General features: G+C 38.2%; 3 protein-coding genes across 3 annotated transcripts; 1 reads left to right on the top strand and 2 right to left on the bottom strand.

The window, feature by feature from the left end:
* The first annotated feature begins 12,777 nt into the window (after nucleotides 1-12,777).
* Nucleotides 12,778-13,781, top strand: LOC127626375 (transcription factor HES-5-like). Its single transcript, XM_052102118.1, has 2 exons — nucleotides 12,778-12,834; nucleotides 12,950-13,781. The coding sequence occupies exons 1-2, from the start codon at nucleotides 12,778-12,780 to the stop codon at nucleotides 13,361-13,363; spliced, it is 471 nt and encodes a 156-aa protein (XP_051958078.1). The 3' UTR covers nucleotides 13,364-13,781.
* A 2,804-nt stretch (nucleotides 13,782-16,585) lies between these two features.
* On the bottom strand, nucleotides 16,586-17,402 carry LOC127626374 (transcription factor HES-5-like). Its single transcript, XM_052102117.1, has 2 exons — nucleotides 17,319-17,402; nucleotides 16,586-17,203 (listed from the first exon to the last, which is right to left on the bottom strand). The coding sequence occupies exons 1-2, from the start codon at nucleotides 17,373-17,375 to the stop codon at nucleotides 16,790-16,792; spliced, it is 471 nt and encodes a 156-aa protein (XP_051958077.1). The 5' UTR covers nucleotides 17,376-17,402; the 3' UTR covers nucleotides 16,586-16,789.
* Nucleotides 17,403-20,932: 3,530 nt separating this feature from the next.
* LOC127626008 (transcription factor HES-5-like) lies at nucleotides 20,933-22,081 on the bottom strand. The gene is made up of 2 exons (XM_052101509.1): nucleotides 22,014-22,081; nucleotides 20,933-21,905 (listed from the first exon to the last, which is right to left on the bottom strand). Exons 1-2 carry the CDS (start codon nucleotides 22,059-22,061, stop codon nucleotides 21,486-21,488), a joined length of 468 nt encoding a protein of 155 aa, XP_051957469.1. The 5' UTR covers nucleotides 22,062-22,081; the 3' UTR covers nucleotides 20,933-21,485.

Here is a 22,081-nt window from a genome sequence, read left to right as displayed (position 1 = left end):
AACCGTTTCATTTGTGACATTGAATATGAACAGCTCAAGAATAAGAATATGTGAGGCCACAATACAGATACTGTGTGTTCGTTTTTTCCTTGTGCACTGTCGAGCGCTCAACATTTCGGTATACATTTAAGGCCAAAATATACTTCGGTTGTCTGTGTTGCTTATCACTCCGTGCACAGAATGCAAATGTTCGGACTGTCCAATATGTAGCCCATATTTTTTCGACATGCATGCACCAGCCGTTGACTACTAAAATAGTATCACAAAGCAGTCCAAGTGAGCATGCATCGAACGGCATTAGCATGTGCCGACGACAGAAAAGTCATGCGCTGTGTCTGAATATACATACTTCTCTACTATATAGTGTGTCAAAAACAGTATACTAATGGGCTAGTATGTTAAAATCCACTGTAGTCATGAAGCAGTAAGCGAGAAATACCGTGATGACCAACTATTTCCGGCAAGATTTTTAAGTGTGGATCGACTGGACACTTAACGATACCATAATACCTCGGGAGCGGAGGAGACGTTACATTTAAAACACTGGATTTAAATGGCTAAAGTGCCAGATACCAACGAGTGATCCGTTCATTAGTATCCTTAATGTGGTGGAGCCATTGGAGTGGGCCATGGTCCGAACAGAGGGTGAAGGCCCTCCCAAGCAGGTAGTACCGGAGAGTGAGGACCGCCTACTTGATGGCCAGACAATCCCTTTTCTATCGTGTTGTACCTAGTCTCTCTTACCGAGAGCTTTCTGCTAATGTATAGCACGGGGCGCTCCTCCTCCTCCACTTCCTGGGACATCACAGCTCCCAACCCCTTGTCACATACATCCATCTGTAAAACAAAAGGGAGAGAGAAGTCAGGGGAATGCAACAGTGGACCACCAAAGAGTGCGGCTTTTACTTATAAGAAAGCCTGTTGGCACGGCTCCATCCACTGGACCGGGTCTGGCATTCCTTTTTAGTGAGATCAGTCAGTGGGCTGGTGACATCCGAATAATTAGGCACAAAAATTTGATAATAGCCAGCCAAGCCAGGAAATGTCTCGCCCCCTTTTTGGACTTGGGCCTCGGACAAGAAGCAATGGCTACTCTCTTATCAATTTGGGGACGCACTTGTCCGTGACCAAGTGGAAGCCCAGATACTTTACTTCCACCTGCCCAAATGCACACTTCTTTGGATTTGCCATGAGTCCCGCCCACCTCAGTGACCTCAGGACAGCCCTCAGATGCTTGATGTGCCGCTGCCAATCGTTGTTATAGATTATGATGATATCATCCATATAGGCAGCAGCACACGCAGCATGTGGGTGGAGAACTTTGTCCATGAGTCACTGAAATCACGCAGAGGCCCCAAACAAACCGAACAGAAGAGTAATGAACTGTTGTGGAAAAGGCCGTTTTTTTTTTTTTTCTCCTCAGGACATAGGAGTAAAAAGTACTGCCAATATCCCTTTGTTAAATCCAGCATTGAATAGAAACGAGCTGTACCCAACCGATCGAGCAGTTTGTCAATGTGAGGCATTGGGTACGTGTCAAATTAAGACACCCCATTTTCTATAATCCGCACAAAACCAAACTGACTCCTCACTCTTAGGGACTAAGACTACCACACTGGCCCAATCACTGTGGGATTCTTCTGTTACCCCCAAATCAAGCATAGCTCTAAACTATTTTTTTGTGTTCGGGTAAATCGTAGGAACGACAGCATACCACTACCCCTGGGGACGTACTGATATGGTGTTTTATGAGATTCATATGCCTGGGAAGAGGTGAGATCACATCTGAGAATTCTCCTTGCAACCTGGCAACCTCGTAATTTGGGATGGTGACAGGTGGTCTCCACAGACAACCGGGGTGACTCGATCTTTTTGTTTTTTTTCTCTTCTTCTCCCCTTTCCTCCCCAATTTGGAATGCCCAATGCACTCTAAGTCCTCGTGGTGGCATAGTGACTTGCCTCAATCCGGGTGGCGGAGGACGAATCTCGGTTGCCTCCACTCCGCGGTCCTTTTAGGCAGGCAGTCAATGGACTGTTCCAGCACCACAAAGTTGATAATTCCCCCGGTGTCGTGGTCCTCCAATATCAACCATATCCGGCAGGCATCCCAGAGCTGCTGTGTGAAGGCAAATGGGTGGCTGAATTACCCGTAGGTCAGCGCCCGATAAAACGGCTCAAAGGCTTCGGGGTCATCCTGGGGACCCATCTTGGCCAGGGTGATCTGAAGTGGTGGTTCCACGACCGGTGACGCTGCTGGAGTACCCTGTGGCAGCAAGCTCTGGAACACCCACCTGGGCTTGCAGGAGAGTCTTGAAACATTGCTCCTGTTCCAATCGAAACTCCAGGAGGGCCTGGTGATGGGTCTGGTGGATGCCAGCGAGGGTTTAGATGGTGTCCGCCAACTGCGAGAACTCCATGATGACGTATCTCCCTGAATCCTGGGTTTCAGCACCAGTGTAATGAGGTTCAAGGAATGAGGAAGCGGGAGACGGCAATTCCAACTCAGGAATGTCACTTTTTATTAACAACAAACCATGTTCGCTTATGCGGTTGTAGCTTCAGATAAATAACTAAAAGTTTCTTTAATGAAAAACGGCAGCGGTCAACAAACAAGCAGCTTCTGACTGCTGCTCTCTTCAAAAGCCCCAATCACTCCACTGAAACACAAGACAGGTGTTAAGCACAGGTGGAAATCATTCACCACTCATCTCCCTTGCTTCACTCTCCACAGCACGGCGCTCAGCCACGCCTCTGCCACCACAGCTATATATACCAAGATAATTGTTCCTTGTGCTGGAATGGGACTTGTTTAACAAAACCAAAGCAGATAGTTTTCGTGGTTATTACATCATATATTCGGGTCACGAGACAATGCCAACGTCCTCCATATGAAGTATTTCCGAATTCTAGTCTTACTAATCGCATGCACACATCAAAAATGTAAACACAAACATCAAATAGAGATCTGGTTGATGTATGTGTGCTATCATGTTATGTCTCTGATGTCAATTAGACATTCAGCAGATGTCTTTTAGATGTTTATGATTTAGAATGTTTGTAAATCTGATCTTTTTAAGATGTTTAGCAGATAATAATTACATTGTGATGCTTTCCAGATGGAAAGATCTAAAACGGACATCTCGGAGATGTACATGTACTCTCTAGGAGATTACTGAAGACTTGACTGAATTACCAGAGACTTTGACATATCAAATTATTTATTTAACATCGTCATGATGTTGCTACACAAGTTAAAGCTTTTGAAATATAAACATTGCTTGTTCCTTTGTCTTTATATAAGAATGGGCTACAAAGCAGACTGTTTTAATTGTGTTTGGCCACCTCTGGTTCCTGACTCCCACAGTGACACGTTTTGTGGGGTCTTATATGATTCGCATCAAAGCAACTGCGGCACACTTCAAGCAGACGCTTTATAGCGATATGGTCACAGAGGCACACTTCTCAACACCCAATAAAATCAAGAGTGTCTACGGTATGTGATGGCCTGAGAACACAGACTCTCCAGTCTCTCGTGTGAGCAGTTTCCTCTTTCTACTCCATATGAGGATGGGAAAATCCAAGTAAAGGATAATCTTTTGTGCTAGAGATTAAAGCATGCTGTTTCTAGGCCCTAAAGGATCTTGGTGTCTCATTAAGGCAAAAATGTGCAATGTAACATCACTGAAATTGTCTTGACAAAATCTTTTTATACCCACTTTGGTTCTCAGCACTAAAATTAACAGTGCTGTTACTACCAAGCATAAATCACCTATAAAAAACATTATTAAAGATAATTATGTCCAAGTTAATATTAAGCGGAGTATTACATTTTAGCTTTCTGTTTACTGTCAATTTCAAAAAGACTGGCAAATCTCAAACAGCTCAAACTGTAATTATGACATTACTTTCATGTTTAAGATATCCTATTTTAAGTTTTTTTTATTTTTTTTTTATTCTAATAAACCTTATAAAATCTGAGCCTGTTATTCAACTTAAAGGAATATTCCAGGTCCAATAGAAGTTAAGCTCAATCAGCAGCATTTGTGGCATAATGTTGATTACCACAAATTATTTTATTATCGTCCCTCCTTTATTTTTTTTTTAAATCAAGGTTACATGAAAAATGGAAGTGAATGGGGCCAATTTTGGGGGAGTTTAAAGACAACAAAAAAAAAGCACTTACGTTTATTCTTCTGTTAAAACTTGTATTAGTTGAGCTGTAAAGTTGTTAAAATCCGTCATTTTTGCAGTGGTTTTAGGGTTGACATTACACTGTCATGGCAAGAAAGTTTTAGCAAGAAAATTAGTTAGCAATGATTTGATCACACTTAAAATCTGTAAAGATACATAATGTTTTATTGTGTTGTGGCTCTACTTTTGAAAGGGAGTATTTTAACATTTACGGATTAGCCCCATTCACTTCCATTGCAAGTGCCTCACTGTAACCCAGATTTTTGCTTTTAATTTTTGTCAAAATTATTTTTTGTAGTAATCAATATTATGCCACAAATGCTGTCGATTGACCTATAATTGTATGGAACACCAAATATTACTTTAATAAATAAACTGAACACAAACGCTTCATTTAATTCGTTTATTTTCAAACAAACACAACATGAGTCAATTTTACACATTCTATCAATATGATAGATTGGTCACCTGTAAAAGGTTACAAATCTTGACATTTCAACAGAAACATACAGAGATGACAGTCCTCCTTTTTACAAAATGTAAATATATATATATATATATATATATATAGATAGATAGATAGATAGATAGATAGATAGATAGATAGATAGATAGATAGATATGTGCCATCAAATGTAGGCATGGGGTAGTCTGGTACATTCTATGCGTCATGACGGCTGTGGTCTACATTAATATAAACTTTAACCAAACAATTTGTTCTACTTGCATAGAGAAAACAGTCACAGTTCTCTATTTTTGTCTTCCTAATGATGCCATGAAGATCACCAATGTCTCCAAAGCTCCTGGTGGTCTCTTGAGTGTTGTGAAAAGATCTCACAGTTGTAGTTGTGCGCAGATGGAACACATTTTGCACTCACTTTGGGTAGCTGCATTCTGTCAACATGCTTTAAAGCAGGTTTGGTGGTCTGTTGGTGGTTGTGAAGAGACAGAAATCGTCCTGTCTCTTCTGCACACCTGGAGAACCCGTCTCTGTGGCTCTGTGCAGCCGGTGTGCTTGAGTTTGGCGACGCCAGTGGCCGAGAGTTGCACTGCAGGTAAATGACTGCCATGTCCAGAACATCAGCCTTGCCAGTTCAGAACAGGGATGCTTGGCTTTTATCTCAGATTTGATAAAAGCAGTTCAATGCTTTTGTTGATACGATCTCTGCTTTTCTTCTCCATCACCGGTTTCCTTAAAGGGTAACTAAACCCTAAACCAACTTTTTTTAGTTAATGATCTGTAAGCATGGGGCTTTATTAGTACTGGTCATTGATTCAAGTAATTTTTTTGACATTTGTGTATAAAGTGTTTTAATTCTACAATATATGGTGTAAAAACGTCTGAGTGCTGCCCTCTTCAGGTTGAACGGTGGCTACTGCAGTTGAATTTTCCTATTGGCTGTTGCGGTACTTCGTGACGTAAGCGGTGACAGCTGACGTAAGCAGGTTCCAGCTCACCACGCCAGATTCATGTACATGTCGTCTTGCGACCGTGTGAGGAATAATAATAACAGAGTCTGACAGCTGCTGTCAATTAATCCGTCACTACGAGTCTCAGGTGCGTAATTTTTTTTCTGAGCATGCAATATGATATTGTGAGCTCACAAAAAATGTTCTGCACGTGCAAGATGATATTTTGACTGTACAAAAAATTATTTTGCAAGCAATCTCAGTTTTGTAAAGCAATGTATCTTATCTGAAAAAAAAATCAATTTTGCACTTGAATATAGTTTATTACAATGTGAATTTGCTCAGAATTCTTCAATATTGCTTTCTCCTCCTACCCACTGTGCATACAAAATATTTTGCGTGCTCAAAATATCATGCGCACGCAAAAAAAAAAAAAAAAAAAAATGTGCGCTCAAAATATATTTTTGCGCGCAGAATAGTGGCACAAATATAACTCCATAATTCTCTGGAATGATTTTGCAGGCAAACAGGTGGAGCGTGTGTGTGTTCGCACGCAGTAAATAGAAAGCGTGAAATTGTGGGTGTGCACGAGGCTTTGACAGCGTGCGTGACTTTTTAGGCGGGAAAGTAGAGGATCAGTGCTGTGAATAGAGATTATAGGAACTTTCAAGCGGTTCCCGTTCAAAATCTCTTCCAGAAAACCTTTTTCCAAATCAGACATTATTTTACATAACAATGACCAAACGTTTAGCCATTAAATAATATTCATATCGCAGTCAATATATGGTGTTTTTTATTAGCTATAGATTTATATATACATATATATTATTGTTATTATTCATAATATGCTGTAATCTCATTTTCCATAGAGATATTAATGCTGGTTTTTATTATTTATAATAGCCTATTTTTTTTTTACCACATGCTTTATGTTCCATGTTTCTCCCGCATATTATTATTTATAATACCCCATTATTTTACAAGTTAACAACAACAAAGCGCTTAGCCATTAATTAACACAAATTAATTTAATCATATATTGTTTTTTATTTAGAAAAAAAAATATTTTATAAATGTTAATTATATTTTCTAAAAACTACAATTATAACAGTTCTTTATTGTGTGTGTGTGTGTGTGTGTGTGTGTGTGTGTGTGTGTGTGTGTGTGTGTGTGTTTTATTGTTATTATATGTTGTAATGTCATGTTATATATTGTGAGATATTAATGCTGGCTAGTCTATGTGTAATATTTACCACATGATTTCTGTCACATATTATGGATGTGTTGAGGGGAGATTGTAAGAACTTTGAACGTTCTCCGCTCAAAACATTTTCAGAAACAAATTTTGAATAATTACCTTATTTTAACAACGACCAAATTTTAGCCATACATTAACACCTATTAATTTATTCATATATAAAAAATATAAAAAATAAAAAATACTTTATAAATATAAATAATAATTTTTACATAATTAATAAATAATATTTTTATTTATTTATGGTGTTTTTTATTATTATTTGTTGTATTGTACTTTCATATATTGTAGATATTACTGCTGGCTATGTCTGTGTACATTTACACACATGCATTCTGTCACATAGATATTATCATGTGGTAAAGAGACAGCAAGAACTTTTACACATAAGCCACTCAACCTTTTTCCACAAAAGATTGCAAAAAATATACCCAAAGCAGTTTAACAATGACCAAACAGTCTTTAATTAACACATATTCATATTCTTAGTATTTATTAATTTAAATAAAATTTTTGTTTTCTTTCTTTGTTTTCTTTCTTTTTTTGTGTGTGTGTATATTATTTATTTCATGTTATAATGTCCTTTTACATTGTGAGTATTAGGGTTGGCTGTGCAGATTTGTATTATTTATATATTTAAATATGTTTTTTTGCCATATCTGTGGTCACCTTAATTTTACACTCAAAAAGTAAAGTGTGCCCCTTTAAGATGAATTATTCTGTAAATCATTCCTCAATATATCCCCAGGGGAACTGGTAGCTTCATTGAGAGACCATTACTAATCCAGTGGGGAGTATGGCACACTTCTATTGGACCCCATTGAAATGTTGCTGTGGGAAAGTTGGGACAACACAGGCTCCAGGATTAGATTTTGAAGAGCTCAAAGGTGCAGCTGGCTCCTGTCCGCGGGAAACTGTGGTCAGCAAAGCCCAGCACTGACAGGCGTTTCGTAGAGCTTTTCACATGCAAGGTTCATACTCAGTTCACTTGGCTCACTCAAGCAGCTATAAATTGAATTTGGTAACTATATGATTATTTTAAACCAATTAGGAGCACAATTCTCAAAGACATATGCTGACATACTGCACAATGATATCAATGCAGCACATTCATTAATCAATACACAAGCATGTATATCAAAATGCAGGTTTTTCACTTTATGTTTTTCTCAAACTGACCTGTCCATTTTAAAAAAGGAAAGTTGAAAACTGGCACTTGAGTAGGTTTAATAAACACAGAAGTAGTATTCCTTTATTGTAGCATCTGATCTATGAACAAGTGCTTCTCATGGTGCCTGAGCAAATTGAGTATCCGTTCTATCAGGAGATCCTGTGGTTTGGTTAACCCCAAATTCCGTTCCCACACCAATTCTCAACTCCCGCCAAAACTGCCTGGTAAAGCCACAATGTGTTCCATCCCACTCTGCAAAAGAGGCTTTGAAAGTTGGCGCCCCCTTGTCCGGCACTCCTGTCTTTCTCTCACATACACACACAAAGCAAGAGAAGCAGATGCTCAGCACTATGAGCCCAGTGTGAAGAGACCCTCTTTCTTCATAAAAACGGGACCTGGGAAGCCTCTGACCTTTCCTCGGCTTGAGAGGAATTTAAGTCTTGATGTGAGCAGTGCTCAACGGCATTCCAGCATCATTTGCTCTGGCATTCACAGCGCAGGCTCTTGAAAAGAAACAGTTAGAGCGGGAAACTGTGACATTGTCCGATACCTTCTACACCCTTGAAACCCATGAAGTCTTGCCAGGGTGTTTGTGGTCATTAAAACAAAAAGAAGGGAAAAACAGGAAAGCAGTCCTTTTTTGTGTGCTAGAAAAGTCAAATTGTGGACATTTTTATGGAACAACAGCAATCTGTTTAACTGATATACTTTATATGTCTGTCTGTCCATCTTATCTGTCTGTCTGTCTCTATCTGTCTGTCTGTCTGTCTCTCTCTATCTGTCTGTTCATCCATCCATCCATCATATCTGTCCATCTGTTTATCTTACTATTGTATCTCGTCTATTTATCCATCTATCTAACTGTCTGTCTGTCTGTCTGTTTATCTAATCATCGCATCTGTCCGTCTCTCTCTATCTGTCTGTTCATCTGTTTATCTTACTATCGTATCTGTCTGTCTCTATCTGTCCGTCTGTCTATCTAACATCTGTCTGTCTGTCTGTCTGTCTGTCTGTCTGCCTGTCTGTATGTTTATCTGTTTATCTAACCATCCATCCTATCTGTCTGTCTGTGTATCTATCTATCATATCTGTCTATCTGTCCATCTGTTTATCTTACTGTCCTATCTGTCTGTCTCTCTGTCTGTCTCTCTATCTGTCTGTCTACCTATCTGTCTATCTAACCATCTTTCTGTCTGTCTGTTCTTGCATCCGTCCGTCCGTCCGTCTGTGTATCTATCTTTCATATCTGTCTGTCTCTCTCTATCTGTCTGTCTGTCTGTCTGTCTATCTATCTGTCTGTCTGTTCATCCATCCATCCATCTGTCTGTTCATCCATCCATCCATCCATCCTATCTGTCTGTCTGTTCATCCATCCATCCATCAATCATATCTGTCCATCTGTTTATCTTACTATCGTATCTGTCTGTCTCTCTCTATCTGTCTGTCTGTCTGTCTATCTATCTGTCTGTCTGTTCATCCATCCATCCATCTGTCTGTTCATCCATCCATCCATCCATCCTATCTGTCTGTCTGTTCATCCATCCATCCATCAATCATATCTGTCCATCTGTTTATCTTACTATCGTATCTGTCTGTCTCTATCTGTCCGTCTGTCTATCTAACCATCTGTCTGTCTGTCTGTTTATCTGTCTATCTAACCATCTTTCTGTCTGTCTGTTCATGCATCCATCTGTCCGTCCGTCTGTGTATCTATCTTTCATATCTGTCTGTCTGTCTATCTATCTGTCTGTCTGTTCATCCATCCATCCATCCATCTGTTCATCCATCCATCCAACCTATCTGTCTGTCTGTTCATCCATCCATCCATCAATCATATCTGTCCATCTGTTTATCTTACTATCGTATCTGTCTGTCTCTATCTGTCCATCTGTCTATCTAACCATCTGTCTGTCTGTCTGTTTATCTGTGTATCTAACCATCCATCCTATCTGTCTGTCTGTGTATATCATATCTGTCTATCTGTCCATCTGTTTATCTTACTATCCTATCTGTCTGTCTCTCTGTCTGTCTCTCTATCAGTCTGTCTATCTATCTGTCTATCTGTCTGTCTATCTATCTGTCTATCTAACCATCTTTCTGTCTGTCTGTTCATGCATCCATCCGTCCGTCTGTCTGTGTATCTATCTTTCATATCTGTCTGTCTGTCAGTCTGTTTATCTTACTATCATATCTGTCTGTCTCTCTCTCTATCTGTCTGTCTGTCTCTCTCTATCTGTCTGTTCAAAATACTTTTGAACAATGTATCTATTATCTTTTTATACCTAACAAACTAATTTTTTTAAATAAATGACACTTACTATTTAGATGCATTTATAAGTGAAACTTCAGTGTCCAAATATGTTTTGGGGTTACTGTATTTATCTCAATAGAAAACATCTTTAGTCATTCTGTGGACTGCAACCTGTTGTTTATGTGTGTGACATGTACAGAGAAAGAATGCCTGTTCGCACATATATAAATATACTGCTGCATACAGAAACATGTTTTGTACACACAGCTTCATATTTGTTTGTGGTCTAGTGCACAGATCAGTCGCTCCTCAGCAAAGTGTGTACCTGCAGCTTTGAGGTGAGTGTGGGAGAGCGGGAAGCTTTGTGTTTGCAAGCAGAGAACCAGATGGTCTATTGAGAGAGGGGAATAATGAAGCGCACTGGATCAGTGGCAGCGGGGTGGGGCGGCTCATGAATGGGGCTGAAGTGTGGGAAGCAGACACACACCAGAGCTCTCACACATTCCACACTGGAGAGACCTGCGTTGGGCCCAGCAGCTGGACACACCGCCACAACGTGTGTGTGTGTGTGTGTGTGTGTGTGTGTGTGTGTGTGTGTGTGTGTGTGAGAGTGTGTGTGAGAGTGTGTGTCAGGCTTATTATGGCACCAGGACATTTATGATGAGAGGGTCCATGGTGGAATGTAGGTTACTCATTCTTAAACTATCAGTGTCATCTGTCAGGGTGACTCACTGTTTAGAAATGCGAGTCTTTAAGATGGAAGAAAGAGGCCAAAGGAAAAAAGAGCAAGTTTCCCTCCAAAAGACATCTGGCATATAGTGTCCATTGAGATGATTGTTGATGATTTGAGCATTGAAAAAATATTAGATAAGATTAGATGATATCTAAGATAAAAAGAGTGTTCAATAGAACAGAAGAAACAATACATAAAATGTAATTTGTAATTTATTTCATTTAAATGTAAAGTAAAAGTATATCTGTGGTATGTGGGAATTTTCAGCCTATTATTATCAGATATCTATAATTATTTTCATTTTTTTTTTTTTAATAATTATTATGAAAATATAGCAATAAATTTATCATTTATTGCTTTTGTTTTTTGAAGAATTTTTAAAAACAATAGAGCAATAATTTCCCAAAAGGATTTAAATTAATCAATTAATTGATTTTAATTCATTTATTTTTACATTAATTGAAACAACTATAAAAACAGAGCAAATATTTTTGTAATTGTATTTGTATTTATTTATTTTAAAATGTGCATTAATTATTATTTTAAATGTTATTTATATAAAATTGTATATAAAGTTTATAATTCATTTACATTTTAAATAATTACATGATAAAAAAAAAATCAGTTTTTGCTTCACTTTGCCGAGAACTTTGACTTTTAATATTCAAGAAAAGCCACGTTCAAGCTCTTAATGTCAGCTGCACCTTTGCTGCAGATGTTGAGGCACATGCCCTTCCTGAGATAGAAGGGGGGGGGATCTGAAGCAGAGGAGCAGGTGATGCGAGAGAAGACCAGTGAGAACACACACGCATCCCGCAGCCCAGTGGTGCCTCTGGTCTGAGCAGCGGGGTTCAAAGGCTGTTTGAGGAGGGGCTCCACTCTATTGACTCAGAATGTGTGAGCAAGATTCTGCCTGGGTTTCCCACACTATCTGTGCATTTATTTCCCTCAATTCTCTGTGGGCTGGGGGGGTTCTCTTAACAATAGAAGTGTGCCATCCCTGAAAGCACTAGATAAATGTGCTTAATTGACATTCACAGTGAATGTATTTAGGTGTATGTGGGTATGTGTGGGTAGGTGGATAATATGAGGGTTTTAGAAGGAAAGACAAAGATTTAAAATGTTTGTTAGAGCTATCACAAATAATGCGTACATCAACAGTATTTTTTTTTCTCAACTTTTTATACTTATAAATGTGTGTTTATATGTGTATAAATGTGTATGCATGCATTTCATGTTTTTCGTTTATTTGGCAATATAAAGCTTTTTACCTAGCCAATTATTGGGCCTGAATACATAATTTCTTTATCAACTATTATCATCCATTTTTTCATTCAGCCAGCTGTTGTACAGAATCTGTCTTTGCCTGATAAGGTGTGTAACATCTTATCTATATGTCCTTTTCATCTCTTGGGAAATAATCAGATGCTTACTGTCCCCATCTGCAGAAGCCTTATCAGTGAGCGGTGATGTTCCCAGGTAATAAAAGTATAACAACCGGCTTGTGTTCACTGTGTGCTAATGGTAGCTAGAAGACCATCCCCTCTGTGGGAGCCCTGAGGCCAGTTAACCATGAAATAATTGATGCCTCTTCTATTGTTGAGGACGCCTCACCCACTGGCCTCGGAGTGTGGGAAAGCTAATCCTGCCTGGGACTCATGGCTTTGTAATGCTAATGAGCTCCTATAAATGGAGGAGTGGGACACTCATTCTCGACACAACTGACTTGCTCTCCTCAGAGAAACCTCACTCCATCTGAAAGAATGGCTCCAGCCTACACTACTGACTACTCCAAACTTTCCAACAAGGAAAAGCATAAAGTAAGTATCTTTGACATTCAATGGTATTCAATGGTTTCAACAACATTTCTCTTCTATTCTGTTATGTTCTTCAGTCAAACGAACCAAAGAACTAATCAAGTCTTTTGCTCAACAGTTACGAAAACCTGCTGTGGAGAAGATGCTCGAGATCAGCATCAACAACTGCATCGAGCAGCTCAAGACAATTCTGGAAAAGGAATTCCAGCAGCAAGACCCCAACACCAAGCTGGAGAAAGCCGATATTCTGGAGATGACTGTGGCCTTCCTGAAACAGCAGATGCAGCCCAAGACCTCAGCAGCTCCACAGAAAGCACACTTTGACGGCTACTCCCAGTGTTGGAGGGAGACCATGACCTTCCTGTCGGTCAACTCCAAGGTGGACACAGTACGTCAACATCTGAACCACTGCCAGGAAGCCCAGAGATCCGCTGAAGATCTCACTCGCCTGTCTCCAGCATCCCATCAACCCACCAAGGTCTCAGTGAAGCAGGAACCATGTGCTCTCCGACCTCTCTGGAGACCTTGGTAGAGACTCCAAGCTCAAAGACTTTTCCATGTAAACTAGATGGTGGTTTTACCATCTCTTATTTTGTAGGAGATCCATATTTCCGTTTCTATGTTGATTTCAAACATATTTGCAACTGCTTCATATTGAAGCTTCATTTGTTTTATTTTGTAATAAGAGCTTCTTTGCCAATTCAATTGCTATGATTAGTATGATGCTAGCTTTCATTTTGTCTAGAGGTGTTCCTCCATGTGATGCTAATGTTTTACTTGTAAACAGTGATGTTGCTCAGTATCTGAGCGCTTTGTATAGTCCTGTTGGGACTTTTATGGATGTTTGATTTAGCCCTTTGTAAAGGCTATTGAAAAACAGTGTATGTTCTTGTTTCGTTGCACTGAAACATATGATGGACACTGTGTGTCTAATATTGCATTTAATAAAAGCAAACAATTATTATAACAAAAAAAAACATGTTTGATTCATTCTTAAATCATACACACGTTCCTTAATAAATGATAAAGACGCTGCATAATTCACCAAAAAAAACTAGCAGCTGATTAACAATATACTCATATTAATATTAATATTATTCTAATAATGCTTAAAAGATAGTTCAGTTCAACTCTGACTATCTAAAAAATACAAAATACTCAAAACATACACAAGCTGAATTTTTTTAGAACAATGTATGATAATTATTCCCACTTACTTTGATAAGTTCACGGACGTTTTTTAAATGCCTGCACGTGTTTTAGTGGTAGTCTATTAACAAATACATATGGTTTAATTGATTGAATTCTATGCATATACTTGTGAACATCTTAGACAACAGCTACAGTATTTATTGCAAGGCTTCTTCACACCTATGAACAACATGCTGGAGTTTGGACTGACTACACACAGAGATGTTCTATTTACAATGCTTTTGTCTGCGTCTAGCAGTATGGGTCTCAAGCATCTGATGCTTTCCCACACTCACCGGCCAATCACGAGGCTGTCTGTAACACTTGATAACATCAGCAGCTTGGACCAGGAGGGGGGTAATTGATTCCTGAAAGTGGATTGAACAACCACTATTTGTGTCTTGTGTAGATGTGTTCACTGTGCTTTCTCCAGATTACACTGCCTAACATCTGATACCAAAGGCTTCTGTAAATTCAACAGAGGCACATGGACATCCTGTATTTGCTCTATAGCCTCATAAAATGCATCTCACCTTCAGTGGATGTGGTGTGAAAAGTGTGTCGGCACTTGAATCGTGTAACTTTAAATATTACCTACTCAAATTACAATACTTTCTGCGCAATAATAATACTACTAACATTCATGTAACATTCGGGTAAGAGAGACTTTGATTCTCATGATTGATTCATGTACACTGCATTTAAAAATCAAATATGTGTTTCAAGTAATGTTTAATTAGGAAAAGTCGATTTTTTGGTAACACTTTACAATAAGGTTCCATTCGTTAACATTAGTAAAGGCATTAAGTATCATTTTTACAGCATTTATTAATCTTAGTTTTATTTAATAAAAATACAATTGTTCATTGCCTCATGTTAGTTCATAGTGCAACTAATGTTAACTAAAACAACTTTTGATTTTAAAAATGTATTAGTATATATTGAAACTAACATTTACTAAAATAAATAACCTTGTTGTAAAGTGTTACAAATATTTTTAATAATTTCTTTATTATTATTAATGACAACTTGTGGGTTTCCAGTGACTGTTACTTTATTAAAACTAGTAAAAATAGTTACAAATTAAGATTTAATTAACATTTTCATTTTTGTTTTAGATAAATATTAGTATTTTTATTTTATGTTTTTTCACCTTAATATTCTTTAAGTTTTTAATATATGTTAGTGATCGTAAAGCATATTTAAGTGTTTTCCTATAAAGTTTTTAAAGCATAAAGAACATTGAAATTCCCAACAGATCAATTCAAGTTTGCAACATGTTGAATCAAACAACAAGTGGATAGCTGTTTCCCAGGGGGGCACATATTTGAATTGGGGGCAATAGAAGGGAAGGGTCAAGATTCACACCACCATACCTAATGGATGATTTAGCGCGGCACACTTCCTTAATGTCTGATCTGAAACGGGAGCCAGAATCAAGAGTGTGGGAAATCCTGGAAGTAGCCGGCCCCACACAGGATGGGCAACGTGCCCCCCCCCCCCATCAGGCCAGCCAGCTGTCAGATGAAACCAGAGCTGACAGCACACAGCGTCTATTATCAAGGGTTTGAAAGTACAAACAGCGACATTAAGCCCCTGCACTCTTTCTCACACTCAAAACTCTACAGTCATGCTTTAGGCACATGTACAGTGTGTTTAAATGATTTACAATACATGATAATGAAGACGTAATGTTAAAATTTTTTAAACAAAATCAACTTTGTTGCATTTTAGAGTTTGTGGGGGGATATGTTTACTTAAGGATAAAACGTCTCAAGAATAATCTGGGTTAGATTTCACCCCAAAATCTAAAAAATATTTTGCATGAAAAAAGTAAACATTAAAATCAGCATAAATTAAATTTAGAAATAAATGTATTTTTTCATATGCGGGTGGGGGGTAATGAGCTTAACTGTCATGAAAATAAATATCATAATACGAAAAATATTAATGCTCCTAAAAATATATTTTTAAATCTTAATGTTCTTAATACAGAATATAACATCTGTTTTATTATTATTATTATTATTATAATTATTCTGGTGTGAAAATATGACCGGGGCATTTCATAAAATTGATACTCACTCTTAAAGAACATATATGGAATTTGGATTTTGAGTTTAAGATATTTTGGGCCATTGAGTTTAAATGTGAGTAATGGACTACCATTAAAGGGTGACCTGTCTGAAAACTTTAACTAACAGTGTGATAGTTTGTTAAAAACATCATGTATGAATTTCAAAGGCACATTAGTCAGACATTTGTTTTGATTCATAAATTAGAGAACAGCAAGATTGTTTAAATATTAAAAGGGGTTTATTTTGTGACAATATATTCACACACTTTGACATCTGTCATCATATAATATATATTATTAACAAGTGAAGACTCACATTCTTCATAAGAAGGAACAATAACATTTTAGAGAAAGCATATGTGAAACTATTGCAAATAAATACTTCCAACTCCACAGGAGTTAAAATCACATCTCTTGTATCTTCACTGTGAAGATTACTTGTACAAATCAATGTCCATCCATTAGGAAAACATAGAAGACCTATAAAATCATACGCAGAAGATTATACTTTCACATTGTGAAACATTTTCTTCCATCAAATTCATTCAATGTGAAGTAGCTATCCCATAAAATCTTCATCTTTCAAAAGAAATAACTTAAATTGACATAAAAAGGAAATAACTCCTTCAACATAAGAGATGGTAAAACCACCATCTAGTTTACATGGAAAAGTCTTTGAGCTTGGAGTCTCTACCAAGGTCTCCAGAGAGGTCGGAGAGCACATGGTTCCTGCTTCACTGAGACCTTGGTGGGTTGATGGGATGCTGGAGACAGGTGAGTGAGATCTTCAGCGGATCTCTGGGCTTCCTGGCAGTGGTTCAGATGTTGACGTACTGTGTCCACCTTGGAGTTGACCGACAGGAAGGTCATGGTCTCCCTCCAACACTGGGAGTAGCCGTCAAAGTGTGCTTTCTGTGGAGCTGCTGAGGTCTTGGGCTGCATCTGCTGTTTCAGGAAGGCCACAGTCATCTCCAGAATATCGGCTTTCTCCAGCTTGGTGTTGGGGTCTTGCTGCTGGAATTCCTTCTCCAGAATTGTCTTGAGCTGCTCGATGCAGTTGTTGATGCGATCTCGGCGCATCTTCTCCACAGCAGGTTTTCGTAACTGTTGAGCAAAAGACTTGATTAGTTCTTTGGTTAGTTTGACTGAAGAACATAACAGAATAGAAGAGAAATGTTGTTGAAACCATTGAATACCATTGAATGTCAAAGATACTTACTTTATGCTTTTCCTTGTTGGAAAGTTTGGAGTAGTCAGTAGTGTAGGCTGGAGCCATTCTTTCAGATGGAGTGAGGTTTCTCTGAGGAGAGCAAGTCAGTTGTGTCGAGAATGAGTGTCCCACTCCTCCATTTATAGGAGCTCATTAGCATTACAAAGCCATGAGTCCCAGGCAGGATTAGCTTTCCCACACTCCGAGGCCAGTGGGTGAGGCGTCCTCAACAAATCACCTCAAACCATTGGCTGAACTGTCCCTCAGCCGTTACATTTATCTTAGCTGTCAATGCAATAATTAAATCTAGTGTTGCATGCTCCAATCATGAGATTAACTTAATCGAAACTTTATTTTGACCAAAATTAATTGCTGTCTATGAAATATATGTATTTCATGTCAACATGGTGGACTGTGTAATGTTTAATTAACCACAAAGTGAGGCTATACTTCCTTTATTACATTATTTTATACAGTTAAAAACTGCAGTGCTTTAGTGACATTGTTTTTTATTATAATGATAATTATGATGATGATAATATATATTCTCCAACATTGTTTGGGGAAATGCATATAAGGAACATGTGTTACGTAATCAGGTTAATTTTCTGAGTAACGATTAAAGTGATGCAATATTTATTTATTTTAGAACATAATATCGGAGTTTGCGTTTGGCGTATGCATCGTGGGTCAGCTCAAAACAAGCTAGCACTGAGATGACTTAAGTGAAAAATATTCATTTATTCATCAGACTTATACCTTGAACATGTCAGGTTAGCAATTCCCACTGAATTTTATCCTGACTTCTGAAAAACATCTCTAGTTGACTCTGGCATTGTCGATGGGCACCACAACATCTGAAGCAGGTTCAAGTTGAACATACACACTTACGTGACACCATCACGTAAATCGAGGTTAAGGGCTCGTGTTCATTTCACGTATTTCTGTGAGATCAGGTTGATCATGTTGGCTGCCATTTCGATGGAGAAACAACTCATGCATATTTCTGTTAATGAGTCTTTATTATAAATATGACATGAAGACCTACTGATTGTATACTTTCTAAATCTCTGTTTGTTTAGTATGTTGCTCTGACATGCGTGTTACACAGAAGCATGCATGACCTGTAAAGTCTCTTGTATGCTATGCATGGCTTATTTGTATGGAATGCTTAGCATAGCAGAAGAGGGAGTGGCAGTGAGAAAAAAAGAAATTTTGAATGAATTAAGTTACTTTTTTAAGGAGTAAAGCAATATTCGAATGAGTTACTTTTCAAAGTAACGTTACCCAATACTGTTCACCAATATGACTGTTGTGAGTTTAGAAAGATGAGACCAAGGTGGATATTTTCAGCATGTGTTCAGCATAAAATTTTGCACTTCAAAAAAGTAAACCATCATCCCTACCATGACACAGCAGAGTTACCATAGAAATGTTAGATGAACTCAAGTAAGGCAATCGTGCAAAACAATTTTTGTTTTGTTTAATTGGCCAAAATAGGCCCAAACAACTGTTTTTAAAACAAATTATTGACATCAAAAGCAGAGAATAACTCGATTAAGTCATATCTCATGTAAACGCGTTTTTGCAAACTTTTTCTTGCATCGTCAGATTTTTTAAATAAGCTGCTTTTTGGGAGTTATCAGCATTTTGGAGCGTATGTAAACAGTCTCATTAATTACTGATAAAAACCAGTTCCTGTTTGCGTATAATTGAAGTTTTGATAGTTAGAAAAGAAAGTAGAAACTTTTAGTCACTGATAAATGGATAGAATGAAAAGCACAACAGTTTACAAATTGAATTTGAGATGTTTTAAGAGTACAGTCTGGTTTTGAAATACTCACCACACTCCCAAGATCATAAACTGGGAGTTATGACTGGGACTTGAGCCTGGGAAACCCCATGTTCATTGCGGTAATAAAACCTTTGCTTCCCCTTCCAAGGATCAAAGAGGCTTGCTGTCTTTCTGAAGCATGCCTAGGTCTTTTTATTGCCTCACACTGACTTGTTAGTCATGTCAACACAACTGGACATCTTAGCAGGTGTATTTGGCACACTTTTAGCAACCAGTGACACAGTTTTCCCATGGCGTGAGAGGAAGGAAGCCTGTGGGACATAAAACAACCATCACACCTTCGATTTGAAAGCTTGTGGCTTGTGCTCCTTTCTGATTGGCTGACCGTGTGGAAAACCGTGGGAAGCGCATGAAATAACTGCTACCTCAGGTTTAAATGAGCCAACTCATCTGGCTATAACCGGGAGCGGACTTTTTGTACAAATTTGTTGTTGTTTTGTTATTACCTGAACGACAATGCACCATTAAGTCAGAATCAAGCCAGTAACAGCGTATTATATCCAGACAACCACAAATTAAGTATAAATGTGGTCGCACAATGGACGCGTCTGGTGGATGACATATCGCGTTCTAAAATTTGAAACAACTGTTTTCAATGAAGGTATGCACACCGCTGCCGCCGCTCAGCATTTGTTGGCTGCGCCCAGCTACAACTCCGGAAGCTGCTCAAATTTCTGCTGTGTCACAGAGTGCAACTCGTATATTTTCCATTAAATTCAATCCAAATCAAGGACATAGATTATAGCGTTCCTCATTCTTGAACAAGGGAAAAACCTTGGTAACCTTTATGTGTACTGTCTGCAACCTGAACCGCATTGACGTGCCCCATGTTTGATACCTATGCCGTGTCCTAACCACGACACGGTGTGACGCTTCTTATCCGGTGTGCGACCGCATTTATACCACATGTTGAGTCAACAGTTTCCCATATTTTTGCTCTTTACTTACTATAACTGACAAAAATCTTTCGAAAGATCCTTGTGGAGAAGGACCAAATCAACACCAGTATCGAACCGCTGAGAGAACTATTTCACGAAACGTTACAAATCTAGGAACAGAAGGGCGTTCGACAAGAGAAAGCCGATATTTTGTAAATGGAAGTTCATTTTTTTTAAGCAAAGTGTGGGATGCTCTCGCACCAGTGCCAGCTATGCACGCTATGCACGTGCACCTACAGCTGGACGACAGAGAAGCGATCAAATGATTCTACATCCAGCAGAGGACCAATCAATACACATAATGGCCTCGATGCAACTTGGGTTGGTGCACAGATCACCAAAACGATCATCATCATGATTTAGAGTGCCATTATGGAGACCATGTAAAAACAATTAATGGAGAGCTGTCTAAGTAAAACTTTAGAGACATCTGACATCTCTTTGTTGCTTTGTAATGCCCCTTTCTGTGCAACATTTTGATGTTCTATTGGATTTGATCTAGTTATAGAATTTGTCTACAGTGTATGACAAGCATGACATAATGAGATAATCATGTGATTTGAGCTTGAGTCTCAATTTCAAATGTAATCCGTGTCTTTTGTAAAGACGTGGTTTGGTTCAGATTGAATCCCTACATGCTTTGTAATCATACTGTAACTGATATCACTTATTAAACATTCCCTGTATTTAAAAAGTAATTTCTCATCCTTTTGTCTATTAAAAATAGTGTCATATCATTGAATTGAGCCAAAACAAGTGATTTTAAAATCTGTTTGGTTTATTTGATCTATAATCAGAAAACATTTTTTCTTTTTTTTTTTTTTTGGATATTACACATGCAATGTCAACGAGTATATTGATACAATAAAAGTGAGTCAGTTGAAAACGTAATGTTCCCAATATAATACATGCCTTTATAAAAGAAATAGGGACACAAACAAATGGCAAACTTGTTCAAACTTGGAACTATTACCAAAATGGACAACATCTGTCCAAATATGCTCAAAATTGAGAAATAATATTCACCCAAAGGGTTCAAGATAAAATCTTGCTTCAATATGAAGCACCAATTAATAGTACTTGAAATAAGTAAAAACCCATCAACATCAATGGAAAATGGTTTCTATAAACAGAAATAATGTGTTTTTTAACAGATGTGTTAAAGACAAAGTGTGATAAATGCATTGCACATACATATTTGATATAAATATTAAAATTTTAAATGCAACGTCTTCACTGTATCCAGTTCTCTGCAATACAAGTATTTTTTACAAACTGGAATTTGATTACAAACACTTTTCCTGAAATAGGAAATCTATGACATGTAGATCATTAAATCTAATGTAGACTTTCAATGTTTGAGGTATTGGCTGCTGTCAGGTTCTACCAAGGTCTCCAGATGATGCTCTTGTCGACATTCATCTCTTTACTGAAGGTGTTCTGGTCTGAGGAGATCAGCTGAGACAGGACACTTTCCCTCCTGTTCTGCTCACATGATGTCTGCAGGTTCTGGAAGTGTTTCAGCAGTCTTCTCTGGCTCTGTGTCTTCATCTCATCTTTGGACAGGAAGTGCACAATCTCATGGACACACCTGGAGAAGCCTTGATTGTCAGCATGTGAACTGGAGTCTAGAACAGACTGCTGGTGTCTCAGGAAACTGACTGTCATCTCCAGGATATCTGCTTTCTCCAGCTTGGAATCAGACTGCTGGTTGAGGAACTCTGGAGCCAGAAGACACTTGAGCTGCTCAATGCTGCTGTTGATACGTTCTCTGCGCATCTTCTCCACTATTGGCTTTCTCCACTGAAAACAACAACAAAACACGTTGAGTAAACTTGCCTTCAAAAAGCAATACGTTTGAAGATGAGACATGAAAGCTGCTGCAGTAATGTTGCTGTAATGTGAATGTACCTTGTTGTTGAGAGGGAGATGCTCCTTTGAGATGATTGTAGGTGTCATGTCTGTATCTCTGTGCAGAG

Source organism: Xyrauchen texanus, chromosome 32 (genome assembly GCF_025860055.1).
Source record: "Xyrauchen texanus isolate HMW12.3.18 chromosome 32, RBS_HiC_50CHRs, whole genome shotgun sequence".
Classification (NCBI taxonomy): Eukaryota; Metazoa; Chordata; class Actinopteri; order Cypriniformes; family Catostomidae; genus Xyrauchen; species Xyrauchen texanus.
The sequence above is the reverse complement of the archived record's forward strand: the minus strand, read 5'-3'. Positions and strand labels throughout refer to the sequence as shown.